General features: G+C 42.5%; 1 protein-coding gene across 1 annotated transcript in view; it reads left to right on the forward strand.

Moving 5' to 3' along the window:
- srrm3 (serine/arginine repetitive matrix 3) overlaps positions 1-23,383 on the forward strand; it is a 120,310-nt gene that overhangs the window by 53,834 nt on the left and 43,093 nt on the right. The window contains exon 3 of the mRNA XM_061250142.1: positions 16,851-16,952. Within this exon, the coding sequence (XP_061106126.1) occupies positions 16,851-16,952 (102 nt within the window). The remainder of the gene's footprint in view (positions 1-16,850; positions 16,953-23,383) is intronic.

Consider the following 23,383-nt stretch of genomic DNA (forward strand, 5'->3'; position numbering starts at 1 on the left):
CAGGGAATTAGAAAAAAATCTCAAAAGAAACCAGGCTTAGAGGGCAAGCCCATACTGACAGGCCTAGTGTCAGGTTTGTCCCTTCCGAAAGATTTGTTTTAAGACTGCTGTTTCAGTGTTGCTGTTGCCTACAGCTTTAGAGGGTGGCTGATCAGCTTTGGCCACACTTCACATCTAAAGTGGTTTTGGGGTGAACCAGATGGAAGAAGTAGACCTAATTAAAAACAAGCTATGACCGTCCAACCGTTTAGTGGAAATGGAGGTCTACCCCAGCCCTGCTGTGCATATAAATGGCTACAGACATCCTTAAATCCCAATTAGAGAAATGATAATAATGGCTCAATTGCAAACAGAAAGTGTCTAGATTTAAAAGGTGACAGTATCATGGACAACGTACAGTGGGTGGACTACAACAAGAAGAAACACACCACAATTTCTTCTTCTTAATACACCAAAAATAATATTCCTTAATTCCCTGCAGAGGAGTGTCGCACTGTCCGATATAACATTGTCCTGTCTGGTCTTATATGATGATGCGTGTTTCACTGCCTGCTAAAATGGATGGATGAAATCCAGTGTTTGGCTTCATTAATTTCATTAGTGGTAATACGTCTTCTGCTCTCAACAGTGACTCATGGAGGAGTCTCACCATTGGACGATAAAAGTCATTTGAGAGTGTTTTTGAAGTGCTCCCGTTTCTGGGTTGGTCCCTCCCCCAATGGGTGCATTTATTTAAAAGATATATTAAGTAAGATTGATTGAGGATCGCTGAAGTCAATTCAGCACAACGCTGGGAAAAGCAGACTTTCAGGATAATACACTGCAGCTCTAAACATTGTAGCAATGGCAATAGTGAAAAACAGGCAAATCGTTTTATTGCAATACTACAGAGTAATATACTTCAACAAATTAGGATTGACTTGAAATTGATCTTTTTTGGCAAATTCTCTGAACACATTGTTTGTCAGCCACTAATATACTACTATAATTACTCAAATTCAGTACTAAATATCTGAAAGTAGATCAATTCAGAATTAAGTGTTTTATGCTTGCTAATTAGATATCTTTTATCCTGCAGGGAAATGGTTAGTACTATTAAAGTGATTGAATGTTTTTCAAATAATATCATATTTTTGAGAAATTATATTTTCTCTGCACAGTTTCTTACAAGAAATGTCCATTATTTATTATTTTTTCATATGATATTTATCTAAATAAATATGTCTGTGTCTATACAGTACATGTAAAGGCGTTGGATCCTGTATTTTTCCTGTGCCTACATTGGTATCTGTACCTATCTGTAGTAATTGCATTGGCACACATATCTTTACACATAACTGCATTGGTACACATACTATATCTGTACACAAAACTGCATTAGTACATGTATCTGTACACATGACTGCATTGGTACACGTATCTGTACACATAACTGCATTGGTACTGTACCTGTATCTGCACCTATATCCGAACCACTCCGTGTAGTTGCACTGTAGTATGCTGTTTTCCACTGTCCCGCTGTTGTTTCAGGATTGAGTGAGATGTTTAAGCGCTGGATGCGATGACACCACTGTTTCACAGTCCTGTTCCCCGGGCCTATTTAATGTATGGCTTATTTGGCTCCTGACAGCCGGGCGCAAAATGGCAGCCACCTGTCTCTTTGTGTGCTTCACAGCACCTCTTTAGAAAGAGACCCCCCACTACTCCCCCCGCCTGGAATTCAGGACGAAACACGCCTCATTACGGAGGGCTGGATGTGCGCTTGATTGATAGGCTGATAGTTGGATGTCAGGATGAGAAGGGCAACGCCACCATCTGCTGCTGATTCTGCCATGTCCACTAATTACCCTCATTCTATGGCTACGTAAAAAACCATATGCTGGATGGCCAGCCATTGTGTATCTCTGAGGTCTCTCTAATTATGATGAAGCGTAGATATGAGGGTCTGGACCTATAGCCACAGCCCAGTGGCTGCCCCATTGTTATTAAAGTAGCTGCAAATGAAAGTGGACAGCCATACCTACAGTATCCATACCCAGGGCATCGTGTTTTTTCCTAAAACTAGCATTAGCTTAATAATACGATTACACCATAACTCAATACGTTTGCTGTCTGTTTCATGTCTGGTATGTACTCGCATGTAATGTGAAGCATGAATTGTGTTCAAATATCTGTCAGAAATGCTCATTTGCAATCAAGCCTCTGCCAGTATTAATTAACACGGTGTTTCACCGAGACGCTCCCTCCCCCTCCCTGAGGGAGAAACATGCTTTGGTAGTTAGGTGACACATAGAGTTGTCTGCGGTGGAATAACTCAATTAGACACATCTGAATGGAGCTCGGGCAGAAGGGGAGAGGGCAGTCTAACCTCAGCCAAAGCTCTTAAAGGGCAGATTGTCTTGTTTCTGTCAGCAAGCTGAGTATCTCAACCTACATACATCCCCATAGCATAGGAGCCTCTCAAAACAGAGAGAGAGTGTGAGAAAGAGAGAGAGATTATTTTAATGTATATCTTGTTATGATGTATCACTACTCCTGTTTCTCTGTGTACGCTTTGGCGTAATGTACAGTACCAATGTATTTCTTGCTAATAACGCATTTTTGAATTTGAATTGAGAGAGAGAGAGAGATGCCCATAACATAGGAGACTCTGAAAACAGAGAGAGAGAGGGAGAGATTGAAATGCTCATAGCAGAGGATACTCTCAAAACAGAGAGAGAAAAAGAGAGAGAGAGAGAGGAGATATTTAGGTGCAGTTAACATGGCTGGCGCCTGTTGTCATGGCCTGAGGATTTAAAGTGGTTGACGCACAGGATGAAGGTTGGCGAGAGATTAAGCGGGGAGGGGAGGCAGGTCGCAGCGGCCTCCGATGCCCACAGCCCCCCACCGCCACCGCACCGCTAACAATGGGGATTAATCGTCTGCCGCATGTGATAGCTTCACCCCGGGAGCCAATTAAAAGCCTGCGCCAATTAGCGAAGCCTGCTCATTAGCGCTCCAAAGCCCAGAGACGCCGTGATTTAGGTGGTGGCTCGCCTCGCAGGCGCCCGAACCCGTGGCCACCGGCCAGAAGTGGAGCAGGGATGGTCTCCTCTTCGAGACATCGATGCGACGGCGATGCCGATGCCGGACAGGTCACGTAGCCCGGTCCTCGGGGCTCAGCCAATGAGGCTTTGCGTATCCGGTACGGACGACCACGTGCGTGCGACCCCGCGCTCCTTTATATCTGCAGCGCGGATTTTATCCGCCACTGTATCTCGCGGATTACCCGCGTGAGGCGCCCGGCTCTCCCCAGTGTGCTGAAGCCTGCTTTCAATTCCGCCCAAGCTGCCGGGAGTAGTGTTGTGTCCCTCCAGCAGAAGAACAGAGGGGGGATTTGATTAGCTGATGACATGATAACGAATTAAAACAAAAAGAGTATCTACCCGTAGCATATGTGCCTGTAGCCGTGATTACATTACTCAGAGAACAGGGAGGAGGGGCGATAGATTCTACAGTGTGACCTTCATGGGGGTCATATTGCATATGTGCTTACAACAGTCACTTAATTAGTCAAACCGTGTGATTTAGTGTGCAGGCATCCTTAAGATCTTTAATTGTGCTACCAGCAGCCATTATATTCCAGTCCTGGTGAAATAATTAATGAGTATATGATTGTAGCCTGCTTTGTATAAAGCAGAGAATATATCCAACAAGTAAACAGATGAGGCCTGTGTGGCTTGTTTTTGGTAACTTAGGTGTTCATTTTCTGGCTTATGTTATTGTACAGAGCTGCTTCTGTGACGTACAACTTATTCTCTATCAAAGGGGTAGGGTTCTGGAGATGGTGACCTCACTATTCCTCCTGTTCAGTGTCACCAATCAACTCCTTCAAGGGTGGGTTTCATGAGTGAGTGACACACCCAGCTTGTAACCCGTTGAAGAGGTGTTGGTCTGTCCCAGGAAACAGAAGTATCTGAATGAATGTAATGGGCTATCATTCACCTGACAGACAGACATAGGTTGCCCCTGAATGGACCTCTCCCGATTAGCAACTCCAGATGATACTTCTGACCTCAGCATAAGACAGACAAGAGTCAAAAGAACAGAAATTGTACCACTGTCCAAATACTTACGTACTGCACTGTACATCGGTTGCTGCCTTGCTGGCTCACTGACTGAAGCAGTTAGGTATCATCAAGTACAGTGAACAGAAATAAGAAACCATCTTGGAATGAGATAAACATTATTGAATGTTAATATAATATAAATTATTGATTGAATATATTGCCTGAGATGCACTGCAGAGGGGGCTTCGTAAAAGTAAACATGCTGGTTTTGCATCAGTACAAAGTCCTACATTAATTAGTCTCCACTTCCAGGCTTAATCTCTTGGCCTGATGTGTGAGACTGCATGTTATTTTATTTAACCAGTTTTAGCCTTCCCCCCCCCCCCAGTTTGTGAGCTTTTAATGAATTTAAAAGCAGAACTTTGATGAGGGTTATTCAAGGACCAACATCGCAGCAAACAGAGCCCTGCGATTTTGAGTTTCACCCACTCAAAGTGAATCGTTTTCCAGGGCGTCGGCCATTTTGCTGCCCCTCAAAATCCACAGCTCGTGCCCTCCCAGGGCTGTATCGTGAGTGACAAACAGTTTTCATCTGTTGTCATCCCTCTGGAGTGCATTTGCTTTCTTCCACTGGAAGAGAGGCTTTCCTAGTTTTCCTACTTTCCCCCTGCGTACAACATTTCTGGTCCTGACAACCAGAATGATAATATGCGAATGGAGACCTGGCAGTACCCACCTCAGAGTTTGCCTTCTTTATGGAGAATGAAAAGGGAAACCAACCTCGGTCCGGGCCTCATGCTGTGAAATCAATTGAGGATGTTTGAGGGAAGAAGAAAGGATGGGAGAAGTCATGGTTCAAAAGCAGCTTTTAACTGAGGTAAATGACATTTCAGTCCCCAGCCTCCACCTGCCATACTTCCTCTGAGGCCTGCGGCTGTTCAACTCAGTCAAGGGCAGTCAGTCTACTCTCCCCTTCCCCTTATCTTTACTTTTACTAACCAGCCCCATAGTTATCCCTGCTGTAAAATCCAGCTATCCAGCTTGCCCAGCTTTAAAATTGAGCTGGTCATATGCTGGTCTACCTGGGAATGAGCTGGTCAACCAGCATGACCAAGCTCGTGTAGCTGGGTAAGAGCCGGTCAACCTGCTAGTGCCGGTAGCTTGTTTTTCAAAACTTAACTTGAGCTGGGAGCTGGTATGAACTGGTCAACCTGCTAAACAGAGTCGAGCTGGGAGCTGGTCCGACTGGTCAATGAGCTACCAGCTGTTTCAAAACCTAGCTTGAGCAGTTTTTTTCAGCAGGTAAAATAAACATTATAATGCTCGGTTGTTCCAACTGCTTTACAGTTTCTTTTTTGAAGTATAATAATTGAAGAATTCTGCTGTGTGAAATTATGCTTCTTATTTTACTCATTGGCAACATTCAGCATTATATTTTAAGATTTTTTTCAGTGCATTTCCAATCATATGGTCTTGTCGATTATTTGTTGCAAGTGATTTTTATCACCGTATCACCAAGCATGTGTTAGGATGTTTATGGTAGTACAGATTTCAGTACAGATTTCTACTTGCAATACAGTGTTTGCCTCAGTTTCAGGGCACCAACAAGGTGTTTTAGCGTTTTTTTTTTTAGGTCAGACCCAATATGGCCGAGGCCCGTGCACTGTGGGCCCCCACAGCAGCCAAGTCTCTCATCCTGCCGCTGGCAGTCATGTGATCGCCCTAATCCGAGGAGGTTGGGGGGGTGGGTGGGTGGGTGCACAGTCATTTAGATTGATTCGGTCTGCCAAAGAGAGATGCTTCCCGAGGCACCCAGCAAACGCCTTTGTCTGCAGGATTTAATCCCAGCCACAGGAGGAATTCACTCTGCATAAGTCTCCAAATGGACAACAAAAAAACAGATTTCTTTTGGAAGATTTTCTTCCGTCTGACTGCTGGAGGTACAGGACTCACAGACCAAAAAATGGCTGCTTTCTGACCAGTCAGTTCACGTTTCCCTCCGCATGGTTTGAGGTAGTTTTTTTTTGAGGCCCCAGGTAAAGGTTTTGAAGCAAACATTTTGATGTTGTGTACTGTATCTGCCTGCACTCATTTATCAAGGAGGAAGCAAGAGGAAGTGACACACAGGAAGCTGTTTGAGTAGCATTGCCTCTGTCCATGGCAGGCTTATCGCAGTCCTGCTTGGGTTTGGCTGCGGGGCCTTCCCTGTTGGAAGAGATGCTAACAGCAGGCTGGCATGAAAATGCATCAGCGCTGTTTCTGCCAGTGATCTTGACAGAATGTGGCATGTTTCATCCGGGCTAAGTCAGCAAAAGCATCCCTGACCGCTATCTCATTTTGACAGTGAACACACACACATGCATATGTACACTCACACACACAGACACACACAATACATCTGAACTGCTGAGGTCATCTACTCCTTTAATACAATAATAACACAGATGGCAAAACATTATAGAAATTATATTTCTCAGTCATGTATTAGTCTTGTACACACACACACACACACATACTTTATATAGGGTAGGATTCAGCAACTCAGATTGGTATTAGTCTAACCATTTCAATTGCTTTATTCATTAAAGTTCTCTTGTTCCAAATAATGCAATTGTTTTGCCTACATTGCAAGTTTACCATTATTTTATTCTCCTTTGCATTCCGTGATTGAAAAACATTCTGGCAATTGTCAAGACATACATATGATTCTTTTTTATTTTTGTACAGACATTAAAAATACAATCCATTCACACTTACCTCTATAACCTCTGTCAGCTCATAGTTGCTAATAACCACCACATTCCTTGTTAGAGCTCAAAGGAAACTGTCACGGCGAGCCAATTCTAACGTTACCCCTACTTAACTGATTTCTATCAGTTCAAAGGAACGCTTCATAATGGGAAAGCCAGCAATTCGTTTTGTAGAGCTCATACTGATGGTGCCACTTTGCCGTCCTCAGTAATGTCTAATTGCCTAAATCAGCCTGTTTAATTGAGACAATTTGTCACGGCTGTGTGATAGAACAGCCTGGACTTACTCGATAGTTGAAGATACCGGGTCCCTGTAGCCACATACGGTCACATGTAGGGACAACGCAGCAGCGTAAAATCTGCCTTTTCTGGCTCAGTCTGAGCCCATATGCAAATGGCTTGTAAATAAAACACTTATGGAGTATACAGAACACATATAAAATACATATGTTATAAAAATGGAATATATTATTCTTACATGAATTCACTAGTTTTTTAACATATTAAAGCACCTGACAATTCTTTCCAATATGTTACTACTCACTATATACAGTGGGCTCCAGAATTATTGGCAACTCTGACTCGCAGTGCACAAAAATACTTTAAAAAATAATGCAGTTATTCAGATGCACTCAAATATTATACCTTATAAATGTGTCAATGGAACCCACCAAATTCTAACATTAATTTAATAAAAACCTAAATCAGGTATTTGCACCCCTGGTTTATTACTTGGTGCATCCTCTGCCAAGGATAACAGCATGGAGTAATTTCCTCTAATGCTTGACATGGTGAAGGAACACATTTGGAGCGATTTTGGACTATTTCCCTATGCAGAGCCTTTCAAGATCCTTCACATTTTTTTGCATATTAACTGCCCTCTTCAGTTCAGCCCATGGGCTTTTGATTGGTTTGAGGTCTGGCGCCTAACTGTATAAAAGGGGCCATAATCATACAAAAATAAATATGTTCTCTAGGTTCCATTTAGTAAAACATAAAAATCAACATGGTTTTTACCTTTTGCATATATTCACTCTACCTCACCGTAGTAACTTCACCCCCCTTCCCCACTTCCCCACAACCAAAATCCCTTTATCTGTAAAAATAGCACTGAAGAGTCGTACACTGAATCAAGCGTATCGCTGAGAACGCAGTATGTAAGTCAAACCCCAAGACCCACTCTGCTCCGAAAGTAATATTTGAGACACAATTAAATTCCCCAGTCTATCTCTCATTGTGCATCTGTTATTCTCTGGGTTAAAGACAGGAATGCATTCACATATTCTAGGCTATTTCTGCAGCTGTGCTAGGTCTTTTGAACGTGCCTGAAAAGAGACCAGAAATGCACTCCTCACACACACACACACACACACATACACCCGCCTCCTCGCACCCCAGTCGGGGGATAATCCTCCCTCCAATCTTTAAGCATGTTAGAGTCCAGGCTGGGGTTAGTGAGCTGACTGAAGTTAGCAAGTGTCCCTTATTTTATGCCTTTCCAGTGTTTATTCTAGGCCCTGATTGTTGTGCATTTTTAAGTACCAAAACAACAATCTCAATCCAGTGTTTTCCATTCATCAGCACTTATCGTTAGCTTTACAAAGAACAGGCTGTTTTAGTGACCGTGTCTTTAAGGCTCATTGATGTCAATGAACCTCTGTTCTGATTGGCTGGCTAGTTCCAACAAACTGAAGGCAGTCTGTGCCGAGCACTTTGATTTATTCCAGCAACAAAGTGGGCCACGCTGAAGCGAATGTGATGGAACTCCAAACGGCTCGTTTAAATTCAGATTTTCTTCATACTGATTGATTGTGTGGATTTATTTGGGGTCTGTGCGTTTTGATACTTTCACTGTGTATTTATAGCGCCTTCAACTTGTTTCCACATAGCATGGGAAATGTCATCTTCCACAATATGGGACCTTTAAAAGCCCTTGTGTGCATCTGTAAGCGTGCTCCAGTAACCTTACTGGCCGATGGTTACAGAATCCTGAGTTCACCTGAGCCGTCCCCGTTCTCATCTGCAGAATCTGTGTGCTGCATTCTGTAAGCCCGCCCAAAAGGTCTTTGGAACTAACCCCAGGCAGAACTTTTCCATCTAATTGGAAACTGAATTGGCTACAGCCAGTTTCTTTCTTCACATTCTTGACAGGTATACAATGTGCAGAATATTAAATGATGGGGATATTCCTACCCTGAGCACAGCCTGAAGGCAATCTTAACAGCAGCTACTGTGTAAGGAACCGGGTCCAGCAGAAACCTCCAGAAACATGTTTATGTTGGATTCTGCTTTCGCAGCAATGTTGCTTTGGTCCTTGGATTTCTGAGCTGGAGGTAGTGTTACGCTGAGGTCATAGCTTTAGCTTCAACGGAAATAGCTTTGCTTAACATCCACAGTGGCAAAGCCGGTTCCACAGCAAATGTACGTCCTGTATATGCATGTATTCATGGCTTCTGTGGCGAGCTTTGTTCCGTGCAAGGGGGTGTTGCGGTGGGAAAGAAAAGGGGATTCTTGCATCATGAATCCTCACTGGATTTCAGCACCACCCAGAGTAGGACAGCTCCCCTAAGGTTGAACACAGCAATTCTCCCTGTGCATGCTGCAATAGTTGAATAACATGGACACAGTCCACGAGGCACCTGAAACGAAAGCGTCATGAAGCCAGTTTCGATTCGGAAAGCAATGCTGACATCACTAAAAATAAGAATAATGAATGCTACCAAACTTAGAGGCAGTGCTCAATAAAACCATAAGAAATTTCTTCCAGCTTAGTCTTTGCTTTAGCATTGGTTCTAAATCTTAGCTCTAAACACTACTCTACCTTCCATTAAAACAAAGCTAATTTCATCAATTTTTCATCCCAGTTATAGACCCTTAATGCACTCCCTTTCTGCAGAAAAGGGCAAGCAGTCTGAATGATGATGAACGAACAGCTAAGGCTGATACGCACAAGCCGAGGACTGTTCTGCGCTCAAAAACTATTATTTAACAACTGTCATAATTACAATTAAGTTAGTTTGGCTCATACCAAAGAATTTGGGCAAAATTTGAGTGTGAAGCAGTGGCAGTAATTAATTTCCAGTTTTCTCTGTAAATCATGTAATAATACTTGTAAATATAACAACTGCATGAATTATTGCAGAATTGACTACTCTGCTGTCTTCTGCCAACCTAGCTTAGTAAAGCTACCGTAATACCATGTCGCTGTGTCATTTTGATCAGTTTAGAATAGGGGTGGAGGGCTGAGATTATGCAGGTTTCATTCCAGCCTATCACTACACCAGCTGATTTCACTAATTAACACACCTTCAACCAGAGACGAGGGAGCTAATTAGTGAAATCAGATGGTGTAGTGGTCGGTTGGAATGGAAACCTGCGTACTCTCGGCCCTCCACAGCACCAGAGCGGGCGCCCCTGGCTTAGAACCTCGCTTCTCTGCAGCGTCCAGACCCAACATAGATGCATGTCCTGAAATTCTTGTGTGACATTCAGAGTTTAAGGATGGCTCCTGAATACAGCGCACGAGCACGTCTTCAGTGAATCTCAGACCCACAGTGCTGTGTCTCTGTGCCGGATGGGGACTTTCCCTTTGAAGTGTAATGCTTTATTTACGGCATACAATGAAGCATATAGCCATTATATATTAATGTAATACTTCATACTGCATTACTCCATTCAACGCACGCCCTCATTCCATTTTAAAAGAATGACCTCAGCGGCCATTTTTATTTATAACTTTATATGTAAAACAAAGCAGAGAGTAGGTGTGGATATACCACTTACAGAGGCTCAGATAGGGATTTTGGATTACAGGGAAAGATGCATGTTTGAATTTCAAAGCCGTAGGCGCATGAATACAGACCGCATTGTAAGGTGTCCTTGACTTGACAGCAATCAAGCAGAGCCGAAAATTAGAAATAATAAGCAATCTTAAACGGTCTTTGAACCGGTTCCCACGGGCGCCGTCTCCGGAGTTTAAGGCACACGCTTTACCCCCCCCCCCCGAAACCTTTTTATAACTTTCTTGAAACATTTTATCGCAGGTGTAACATTTTTTTGCAGTCTGTCCCTTGAAGCAGATTTTTCAAACTGTTCTGTATAAGCTTTGGTTCACAGGGGAGGAGTTTTTTCAGTGGGTTACAAATGAAAGTGAAATGCCTCAATGCGGCACAAGTCGTGTAGCACATCAAAACTAGAGTGCCGTGGAGCTACACTCTGTCACCGCTTCTGTGTGCCTTGATCCTATTTAGCTGTCATACTACATGAAAGCGACAAAAACATGATGTACTTGGTATATGTATTTGCTCAGCCTAACTCATGACTTGTTGGATGATGGTATACATTCTAAAAATGGTGCGGACACATGGAGGCCTGCTACCGTATTTTGACGGTGTAAAAATGCACAGTTCAAGTATTGGTGTTTTTCCACTAGTTGAGAATGAAAATAAATGACTGAAAGTCCTGAAGCTGCTTTTCTAACCCTTGTTTTTTTTTTAGCATTTGCGTGGGTGGAAAGATTAGCACTGAGTGGGTGGAGTGATGGTCCTATCAATCTTGAGTTTGGAGGGAACATACAGCACTGTAGTATCTTTAAGCTATGACAAATACAATAAGATGTTTACTGTAATATAGATGTTTATTAGATTATATTTATATACAGTTATTTATATACTCAGTGAACACTTGTTTTTAGACTTATTATTCTTCTGCTGCTGTAGCCTATCCACTTAGAGGTTTGACGCATATATACAACGCATATATACAGCCCTGAGCCTGCCTAAAACAGCTCTGAGTTGCTGAAGAATACACTCTACAAGACCCCTGATGGTACCCTCTGGTATCTGGCACCAAGACACTGGCACACTCACCAAGCACTTTATTAGGAACATTTTTACTTTATTACACATACTTATTTGTGCAATTATCTAATCAGCCAAGCAGCAGTGCAACGCATACAATCATGTAAATACGGGTCAGGAGCTTCAGTTAATGTTCACATCAACCATCAGAATGGGGAAAAAATGTGATCTAAGTGACTTTGACCGTGGAATGATTGTTGGTGGCAGACAGTCTCAGAAACTACTGATCTCCTGGGATTTTCATGCACACTAGTCTCTAGAGTTGGCAAAGAATGATGCAAAAAATATATATATAATAATAATAATCCAGTGAGCAGCAGTTCTGAGAAAAAATGCCTTGTTAATGAGATACGTCAGAGGAGAATGGCCAGACTGGTCAAAGCTGACAGGAAGGTGACAATAATGCAAATCTCTGAACACACAACGCATCATAACTCTATCTAATAAAGTGCTTGGTGAGTGTACATATGTGAATTTGTACAGAGCCAAATCAGGGAAAAAATGTCCTCGTCCCAAACTTCATGGAGGGTGAAAGCTCCATAATGGACGAAAGCGGCATCCAATTCTGTTGCCTTTATAAAAAGCTTTTACTCTTTTAAGAGGTCTGTGGAATACAGACTGGCTGTAAATGAACCACAAACGTCATATAAACCTTCCTAGGACCAGGATCTCTGTATAAACCTGCCTTTTATGTATTGCCGTATTTCAACATTACAGTGACTATACAGCCACCAGCTCCAGCTCCCTCAGTGACCTGTTCCTGTGAGTCGTATCTTGTGTTTGTGGAAGACCTTGAAAGCCACCCTAACGCTGCTCCTTAATTGTCTGCATAAGTCACATGACTCCACAGTGGCACTTATGTGAACTGTAAGGGCGTCCATTCAATCAATGTTAAGACTGATTGCAAAGCAAAAGGGTTTGCCAGTTATACTGGATCTGTACATGCACCATCAACTCACTCCCAGCTGAATTTGACCTTTGTATGTATAATATGAACCAGTCAAGAACCATTAAAGACACATTGCACCCATTGCAAGAAAAAAACTATTTTAAGACTTAGGATATTCATTTCAGGTAATATGGCTTGTAGCCTTCCATTTGCATAATATTTTTTCATATTAACAGTCATGTTGACGGATAACATCTCAATTTAAATTCATCGTTCATTTTCAATGAAACCGCAGTGAAAACATTTAAGATTTAATTTATATAAACACTTCAAAGGTAAATGAATGCAATAGTAAGGAAATAATGGCCAGCCGTGACAGTTGTGAGAGTAATAAAGAGCGTGCCCCAGTTTAAGAAACAGAAGAATAAGAATGCATGCCACCTTTACATGGCCACACCTTGCATTACAGTTGTGTGACCTTTCCCACCGGGTTGCATCAGTATTAGCAGCTAAAGACAAGCTGAAATCAAAATGTACTTTTTCTGCAATTTAGTCTTCATAACCGTAGACACACGCCTTAAAGTATACAGTCAGGTCCATAAATATTGGGACATTTCTCCTCTTTTTGGTTCTATACACCACCACCAAGATATGCTTTAACTGCAGGCTTTCAGCTTTAATTTGAGGGTATTTACATCCAAATCAGGTGAACGGTGTAGGAATTACAACAGTTTCTATATGTGCCTCCCACTTTTTAAGGGACAAAAAGTAATGGGACAATTGGCTGCTCAGCTGTTCCATGGCCAGGTGTGTGTTATTCCCTCATTATCTCATTTACAAGGAGCAGATAAAAGGTCTAGAGTTCATTTCAAGTGTGCTATTTGCATTTGGAATCTGTTGCTGTCAACTCTCAATACGAGATCCAAAGAGCTGTCACTATCAGTGAAACAACCCATCATTAGGCTGAAAAATCTAAACAAACCCATCAGAGAGATAGCAAAAACATTAGGTGTGGCCAAATCAACTGTTTGGAACATTCTTAAAAAGAAAGAACGCTCAGCAAGACCCGGAAGACCATGGAAAACAACTGTGGTGGATGACAGAATAATTCTTTCCCTGGTGAAGAAAAACCCCTTCACAACAGTTGGCCAGATCAAGAACACTCTCCAGGAGGTAGGTGTATGTGTGTCAAAGTCAACAATCAAGAGAAGACTTCACCAGAGTGAATACCGAGGGTTCACCACAAGATGTAAACCATTGGTGAGCCTCAAAAACAGGAAGACCAGATTAGAGTTTGCCAAACAACATCTAAAAAGGCCTTTACAGTTCTGGAACAACATCCTATGGACAGATGAGACAAAGATCAACTTGTACCAGAATGATAGGAAGAGAAGAGTATGGAGAAGGAAAGGAACTGCTCATGATCCAAAACATACCACCCCATCAGTGAAGCATGGTGGTGGTAGTGTCATGGCGTAGGCATGTATGGCTGCCAATGGAACTGGTTCTCTTGTATTTATTGATGATGTGACTGCTGACAAAAGCAGCAGGATGAATTCTGAAGTGTTTCGGGCAATATTATCTGCTCATATTCAGCCAAATGCTTCAGAACTCATTGGACGGCGCTTCACAGTGCAGATGGACAATGACCCGAAGCATACTGCGAAAGCAACCAAAGAGTTTTTTAAGGCAAAGAAGTGTAATGTTATGCAATGGCCAAGTCAATCACCTGACCTGAATCCATTGAACATGCATTTCACTTGCTGAAGACAAAACTGAAGGGAAAATGGCCCAAGAACAAGCAGGAACTGAAGACAGTTGCAGTAGAGGCCTGGCAGAGCATCACCAGGGATGAAACCCAGCGTCTGGTGATGTCTATGCGTTCCAGACTTCAGGCTGTAATTGACTGCAAAGGATTTGCAACCAAGTATTAAAAAGTGAAAGTTTGATTTATGATTGTTAGTTTGTCCCATTACTTTTGGTCCCTTAAAAAGTGGGAGGCTCTTTTTTTTTTTTTTACAAACTGTTGTAATTCCTACACCGTTCACCTGATTTGGATGTAAATACCCTCAAATTAAAGCTGAAAGTCTGTAGTTTAAGCACATCTTGTTCGTTTCATTTCAAATCCATTGTGGTGGTGTATAGAGCCAAAAAGATGAGAATTGTGTCGATGTCCCAATATTTATGGACCTGACTGTACATTCCAAAGAATATATAAAATTGTAATACTTGGGTATTTTGACACCTACATTTTTTTCCATCCACATCATTGTGTACTTTGTGGGAGTGTATGTCGATCAAATGTCGGTCAATTTTCCTTCTCCTCCAATCAATATCCAAAATGCATAAATTGTTGCATACGATTATTATTGTTATTAGTACTATAATTATTGCATACTAAAAATGTGATGGATAAATGTAATAAAATTATTCCAATAAAATCAGACTTTTGCAATCTTAACATCGTTTGGAAAATAGGCGTCTTTGTGTAACCTCTGGAACATAGGAGTGTAGCAGACAATCAAGTACAAATGGTCTAGGAAATGCATAGAACAGTCTCAAACAATAAAAAGTGCTGTTCTTGCTTTTAAAATTAATTTAGAAACGGTTCTGTAAAACAGATAAATAATATTTTCCTCTCTGTATTCCCAAAACCCACACATGGTGATTTTGTTTTCACCACCTCAGCACTTTTGATATTGCACATTACCTGCCTACTCTGCAGTTCCCCTTGTCTGTAAAAACAAAATCTGTTCTTGCTATCTTGCTGGTTAACGTCTGCTATTTGGCTTGACTTTCAGTGTTGTAGGAGGCTTTAGGAACGTAGTGATGATAGAATCACAGCGAGTGGTTAACTGCGTGGGCCACGCGAGATTAGTGCAATTGATGTTTAAAAAAAATTCAAAAACCCTTCAAAAAAGTTGATATGCCCATTGATAATATGCTCAGCGTTTCATGTGTATAGACTTAGAAAGTAGATGGCACTTTCCCTCCAACAGCGGAAAGTTCCTCTCCTAATTGACACTGGAAGGACACCTGTGTTTTAACACTGAATTAAACTATGCGGGAGAGGCAAGCGGGTGTGTGTTCCGAGAGGATTTCCATTTAGACAGCATTGAGCTAGCCCATTTACCACCTGCTGTATTGTACGTGTCAGCGCCGTTTTTTAAAGCATTTTACCTCGGGGCTCCGACGACAATGAAAACGGGGCAACTCTGACATCCTTTTACCTCGTTTTTGAGAGGGATCGGCTTCACGCAGGTGCAGTTTCTTACACCGAACCGAACATTCATCTGCTCGTATTGTTTTGTTCGAATGACCAATAACAGAAAAAAAAGACATTGCAAAGCGCATTTTCCCGCATCGTTATTAAATTTGACTAAACACAGCACGAAGAAATGGTTCATTGCGGCTCTTGACCCTCTATTCTTTTTGCACGGCAGCGTCGTGCTTTGACTGCCATTATGCAGAAACCGATTTCTGAGCGAAGCCATAAAGGAAAACGAGGTTACACCACACAAGGCTTTATGGCTGATGATCTTTACTTCTGCCCCTTACAGGCTTTAAATGCTTTTACTTTGGAATGCGTTCCAGCTTCTGCTGTTGAATGTTTATGGGAGAACTTAAGACAAAATTCCATTGTGGATTAAATGTCCATGGTTTGAACACAAATCTCACTAGTCCAGTGTTTTAGCCACTATTGTCACATAATGCTTGTTCATGGTGTCTGTCCATAACTTTGCCAGCAATGTGGTTGTAGAACGATTAACATCTTCACCTGTATGAGATGGGTATGACCACCCTGCAGAAAAGACCAGCTGGGACTGGTTTTGATGGTTTACAACATAGTCCAGGAGGGCCTGAGTGTATGCTGTTTTTCTGGATGTTCTTGGCACCAGTGGTAAATTTAAATCATCGATTGGATACAGAATCTACACACCCTGTTCTTGAAGCCTTAATTGGCAGATGATTGAAAGGAAACCATGAAAACCTGCAGAAACTGTGGGGAATAAACCCCCGGGAATACAGTTTGAGACCACTGGTTTGCACTGTGCTTTCCAAATCTCCAGCTGGTCAAAACTGGTGTCTAGCTGGACAAAGCTGGTGAAGCTGTTAGAGTATGCTGGTGACCAAACTGGTGCACTGGCTATATAGGCTGGTAAGCTATATATATATATTAACTAAAAGTGTCAAGTTAACTGACCAGTTTAGGCTGGTTTAAATGGTTTAAATGGGAATTGTCCGCAGGGCAGGCCTTGAATGGTGCGATGATGTGAATCTGTTTTTTTTTATCATGGGCCAGGTACTCTGAGGAGGAGATCCGGCAGAAGGTGGGCACTTTTCGGCAGATGCTGATGGAGAAAGAGGGCGTGATCACCAGGGAGGGCTCGCATGTACGCCCAGTGTAAGTACCGAACAGCCCTCCCATGCTATTAATGCTAGCCTCCCATTGCGATATGCTCCTGGGTGCACCGTAAAATGCTCAGGGTTCAACCAACACTTACTGCATACATACGGTTCATATTGGACTGATAGGTACTCATACGTAGAGCTGAATTAACACTAGATATTTAACTGTGTGGACCCTTTACAGCATATGAGCGGTCTCTAGGCTTGGGTCAGGTTCAGTCGTGTGAAGGACAACAGTTGATTGAACCCAGTTCAGGCTTAATACTACTGTTGTGATTATACTCTATCTTTTTCTTGTTTACATATATAGATATTGTAAAGTGTCTTTGTTTTGAGAAAAACACTATCATGTATTGTTATTATTGTTGTTGTTATTGTTAGTATTATTATTATTAATCTCTGTAATGACTAGCTTTAAACCCATTGATAGATCATATCTAATGTCATATCATATGAATCCTGGGTGTTGTATGGATGTTTGGATGTATGGATGTTGTATGGACCTTTTCAAACTCTACACCTTTTCAAACTCTACCTTAGTCCTCCCTCCTGATTTCCCCTGCCCCTCCTTTCTGATATCCCTATCCTTGTCCAAAAAAATGATGACAACTTATGATGACAACTATGTTTAGAACAGCATTTCATGTGTATTTTGCTAGTTCTGGATGTGATGCTTTGACTTATGGTAGAACCTATGCACTTGTAAATCGCTTTGGATTAAAAGCGTCTGCCAAATGACTAAAATGTAAATGTATAGGTAGATTGTTTTAGAAAGGAGAGATGGCTATTTCCAGAAATAAGTACAGAATATCCAACTGGAGAAGGAGCCATTGACGTGGTTTATTTGGGAGATATTGTCAGATTCTCAGTTTTTTCATGACGTTTATGCATGTTTCCATTGTCTCTCATTTAAATGAAATATTCATGTTTATGGAAACACTTAAGTTGAGTTATTTATCTTTTTTTTTTAACGCCTGTCAAATTGACAAAGCACTAGAATGAGCAGGCTAAAAAATTGACCTGTCGCGGGCAACCTAAGAATCCAAATGCTGAATTTTAATATTCAGTATTATAAGTAGGTCAGTCTTGGTATTAAAGTACAGCAACTTCGATGCTAGATTAATAATCTCATTTATTATCTGTGGGGAAAACATGTTATTATCCCCTCTCTGTTGTTGTTTCCCCCTGTTCTATTACTCTTTGAAATGTGCACTTATTCTACACTGCAGGCAAACTGACAAACTGGTTTAATTGTACTCAGATATAACTACAGTACAAGTGAGATGTGTAGAATATCTGTGGAGGGTGAAATGAGAAGAACCAGCCAGGCCTTTCCTACTCTGACATTAGAGTTTATAGCTAAGCTCTTGTGTTCCTTTGAGGTACACGAGTGTGCCTTGTTACCATCACCAATGGTGATGCAGATTTAGGGTTGCTCCCGTGTCCTACCAGTCCTTTAACCCAGTGAACAAAAGATGGAATCGAGAAGTCTAGAGGGGTGAAAATCTGTGATTGAGAGACATTTTGACATAACCAGACTAATGTAGCCCCAATTTAGCTCAGGTTTCACCTGGATAGAGCTTTGGTACGTTCTAGTCGGCTAGAAACCTTTCACCAAATATAGTTAGGTTTTCAGCTGAACATCTAGATGTGTAGAGGTATCTACACCTACATATCTTGCCAGATGAAAACCTGCCTATATTTCATTGAAAAGCTAAAGGTTTATAGCCGGCTAGGATGTACCCAGGCTATATCTTGGTGAAATGTTATCTCCACTTTAAATTGGGGTTAAATTATTCTGTTTAATCATATCTCAGTCCCAGATTTCCAGCCCTTTAGATATATAGTATAGATATTTTGCTCACTGGGAAGTTTATACCTCTCTCTGGAAGTTTCATTGCTGCATAGTTACATACTAGCTTACTGCGACTAAGCAGATGCAGCTCGATTTAAACAAGCTCACTGGTGAACATATGGTTTGAGACTGCACTGAATGTGTAGCATGAGAGCTATTAAGTCCAGTACTGCTGGTGGTGAAATTTGCCCGTAGTCAGACATCTCAAAGGTCTGCCCAACAGCTAACATTTAAACGAATCTATAATGTGAACGTTCCCACAGCGCTCACCGTGCAGCAAATGTTGCCGTAAGGTGAGGGGGAGCAAATCGCCGTGAGGCGTGACCCACGAGTACTCGCCCTGGGTCGCCATGGCAGCCTGAGCGGCCACCAGCTGAAGCTTGTCTCGCTCGGCCTGCCAGCTTAACATGAATAATTCATCACTGGGCAGCTCATCAACTTAACTTCCTCCAGTCGCTCGGTATTCCTGTTAGCGCGCTAATTAGTCGATCGCCGCGCTTTTGCGACAACCCGCACGAAGATGGAGGCGGGGTGACGGATGACTCCTCCACCGTGTTGTGATTTGACATTTGAAAACGCCGAACTCTTTCAGGACGGTTCATGGTAATTGATATCACGTGGACGGTACGGGATAAACAGCGACAGACGACTGACATTTCCTATCCGTCTTCTCGAAATGGCTACTGATCATATGCTGCATTCCAGCAATGCTTTATCCTGTTGCTATTGAGTAAGGATCAATCCACACAGCTATCAGTGGTAACTGACCCTGTTCCTGGGGATCTTCCTGTAGGTTTTCACTCCAACTCTACCAAAGCATACCTCATTCAGCAGCAAGAGATCTCATTGAGCTGCTAATTAGTAGAATCATGTGTACCAAATTAGGGTTGAAATGAAAACAGAACAGTGAATCTCCAGGAAATGAGTTGGTATCTTCTATACTACTCATCACCTGCTTAATCTAGTCGATGCTTTGTGCACTAACTGCCGTATGTTTATATAAAATGAAGGATTTTCTGAAATCACACATATTATTGTAGATCTAATTCATAATTAGTTCATAAGTAGTGCAATTATTTTTTAAATATACAAGCAGAATAAGGATTTACATGAAATAATATGTGAGAATGGTGCTAGAATGATGTTTAAATAATTTATTTGTTCATTTTTTAAAACAGCCCCCTCTTAAAACAAGCAGTACCGCTCCCATATTTCAAAGTTTAACAGAAAGACTTGCGGTACAGACTGATCCGGTTGGCTGGCATGTTACTGAAGCAGGTGCCTCTCTGCTGATAAAAACGGGTTTGAGGGCTGTGGGCTGTAGATCAGAGGCCCTTGTCCTTGCTGTGGGACTTCCTGTGTTTGAGGTTCCTTGGGTGGGTTACTGGGGATGGGGGGAGACATGGAAAGAAATACCTTTTGGTAATGCTGAGAAGCTTTCACATGTCTGTTAATCAAATGGTGAGAGAGAGAGGGAGAGAAAGAGAGAGAGAGGGAGAGAGAGATAGAGTAATGGTTTTGCATTCTAGGATGGTATTGCATTCTAGGAAATCCTATACACCAAGGCCCTACAATAGATTTTCAAGTGCCATCCCCACTCTGAGCCCCCCCTGTAATATTCTCCCTTTTCAATGTGGGAGGGTGAAGTGTACCAGTGTTGTAGACGGGGAGAGCAGAGGGAACTTCTAAAGCAGCTTCAGCATCAGGAGCCTGCCTCAAAAGCAGGGGTCACCAACCCTGTTCCTGGAGATCTACCGTCCTGTAGCTTTTTATTGCAACCCAAATTTGACACACCTGATTCTACTAGTTACCAGTTCAACAGGATCTTTAGCTGTTGAATGAGGTGTGCTTTGCTAAGGTTGGAGTGAAAACCTACAGAACAGTAGGATCTCGAGGAACAGGGTTGGTGACCCCTGCTCTAAAGTAAATACTCCTAAGTAATTAGGATGTGTTAAATGCAGAAGACACATTTAGTTGCCTTAGAAGGCAATGGCAAAAAAATAAGGGTTCACCCGTGTGCAACGCCATTAAGCAACCCCAATTTTTCTCCCCTATATAATGGGATTCTTTCTTCCATGCTGTCTCAATGCTCTTGTTTTTAAGTTTTAAGTGAAGATGTGAGGGAAAGTCTGACTGGAACAGATGTTCCGCGGGCTCGGGGAAGTAAAACGATTGCCCTCTTACCGCGGCTGAGAACATCTGGTTGGGGATAACAGCTCTGCTCCGGAGCTGAAAGCAGGTGGATGTATCTTTTCGCTTCGGTCAGTACTCATTACGGTTTCTTCACCTGCGAGGCCTGGCCCTGGTGCAGCCCAGTGCTTCTTCGGACCACTTGATTTCTCACAACAGTAGGACACATCCCAGGGGTGCTTATTAAGGGCTTGAGACGAGAACTCTTTTTGCCAAAATGGCGGGGTTGCACAGAGAATGGGCACTTGGAGGTCGATGACTGTACTGTGCTGTTCAAGTACGGTTTTGTTGTTCGATTTTGGCCAAAAGTTTTCTTTTTCACACAGACACGCCCACACTCGTACAATATATACAGCTAGATACTCTGATAACGAACAGTATATTGGACTTTTTTTCAGCAGGCACTTAAAGTTGTGTTGCACATTGAAACGGTCAACTGAAATTGCTCTGGTCTTGACAGTAAGGCGAATACCTGCTCCCCAGTGCCTCGGCTGTTATATAAGGTCCAAAGCTTATGGCGCTGCGGGGGAAGTGGGGGAAGACGGCGGCAATTTGCCGGAGAAAGCACCCTGCAGCAATCCGTCAAGTTCCCAATAAACGAGTACCTGAGGGCCAGGGAGCCGGGGAAGTCATCACTTCTGGCCAGTATAATTGAAGGCGGAAGCTGCTGCTGAGTGTTTCTTGCCGTGCCGTTATCCTCGGGGATGGAGGAATCTGTGCGTCACCAGCACTATTCGCTATTCTGTTTCCTCAGCAGCAGCTGGACCTACACTAGACAGCAGACAGGGAGCGGTCTTTATTCACACATCACCTTCACAACTTCAGCTGCCAAGCCACCAATTCAACATGGCCTCTTCCTGAACTCAGGGCCAGTGGTGTGTGATACAGTGGTTTCACATGATGTAATTTCCTGTGTTTGTCCATCGTGTGATATGCTAAAGCGAGTGCTTCCTTAGAAATGAAAAAATTCAGATTTCAAGCTAACAATTCAACATGGCCTCTTCCTGAACTCAGGGCCAGTGTTGTGTGATATAGTGGTTTCACGTGATGTCATTTCCTGTGTTTGTCCCATCATGTGACATACTAGAGTGCTTGTTATACATCATCTAGCCCAGTGATTTGAAATGTAAATGGTACATGGACTGCATTTATATAGCTCTTTTATTAAAAAGGGCTTTGCAATTAATTGCCTCTCATTCACCCTTTCACACACTCACACACCAACAGCGATAGGCTGCCATTTAAGGCACCGACCAGCTAGTCAGGAGCAATTGGGGATTAGGTGTCTTGCTCAGGGACACTTTGACTGATCAAATGGATCAAACCGGCAGCCTTTCCAACTGCCAGACGCTCACTCTTACCTCCTGAGCTAATGTCGCCCCACTTAAATGTAGAATGCATTGGGCATTTGGACAGCGGATGTGGATGTTTCACTGGTGAAACCTTTTTGAATAACTGCTGGAAGACAGGTACTCTGCCTCTGTACCTAGGGCTGCTGTCAGAGGGGGGCAGGGTGGGCCCTGGGTAAATATCAGTGAACTTCTGGTAAATATTATCGACCCAGGTCTGGGAATAACATAATTTTGTCCCAGGCCCAGGAATTTCATACGGCTGCCCCTCGTGTCCTTGGTATTTGTCACCGGACTGCATTTCCCAGTCCGGTGACATCAGAGCTCTCACTCCCAGCAGACAGACATCGCCACTGATGGCCTGATCACACACAAGAGTGCACATAGCATGTGAAGCTTTTACAAATCAATAAACCTTACATGGTTTAGATTTCATTCAGCATCCTCTTGGTTGAGTTTCCAGGCATGGGCCATGCGAATATGTCCGATTAACTTTTTTTTTTTTTACTTTGCCCCGACAGATGCCATCATATTTCTATTTTTGTGGTATTTGGATTATGCATGTGTGTCATAATTCAATTATGATTCAATTGCAGTCTTGATCTATGGCTATGTCATGTAGCAGACATATGCTGTAGCAGGTGCTGATTTACTGCGAGGGAAAGTGTTGCTGCTTTTATGACACTACGATCGAGCTGCGTGTAAGACAAGTGGATAACTCAAGTGTTCTGGCTCCTACTGCAGTGTCTAGCCTGCTAGCTAATTGCCTAGGTGTTCGGCTAAAGGAGCCGTTCGGCCATGGTCCACTAAAAATGACAGCATAAATGTGAATAGAATATTGGGGTCATTGATCCAGAGCAAGCAATTTTCTTCTGGCTACTGTAGTATGAAGTCACTGTCATCTAATCCCAACACCCCCCCCCCCACACCAGGACCATATACTACATTAAGCCACCAGCCGAAAAGCCTGGCACTGCTGCACTTCATTGGAAGTAATGAATGGCTGTATTTTTCACGACTGCAACCCTGAGG

Source organism: Conger conger, chromosome 7, assembly GCF_963514075.1.
Source record: "Conger conger chromosome 7, fConCon1.1, whole genome shotgun sequence".
NCBI classification, from domain to species: Eukaryota; Metazoa; Chordata; class Actinopteri; order Anguilliformes; family Congridae; genus Conger; species Conger conger.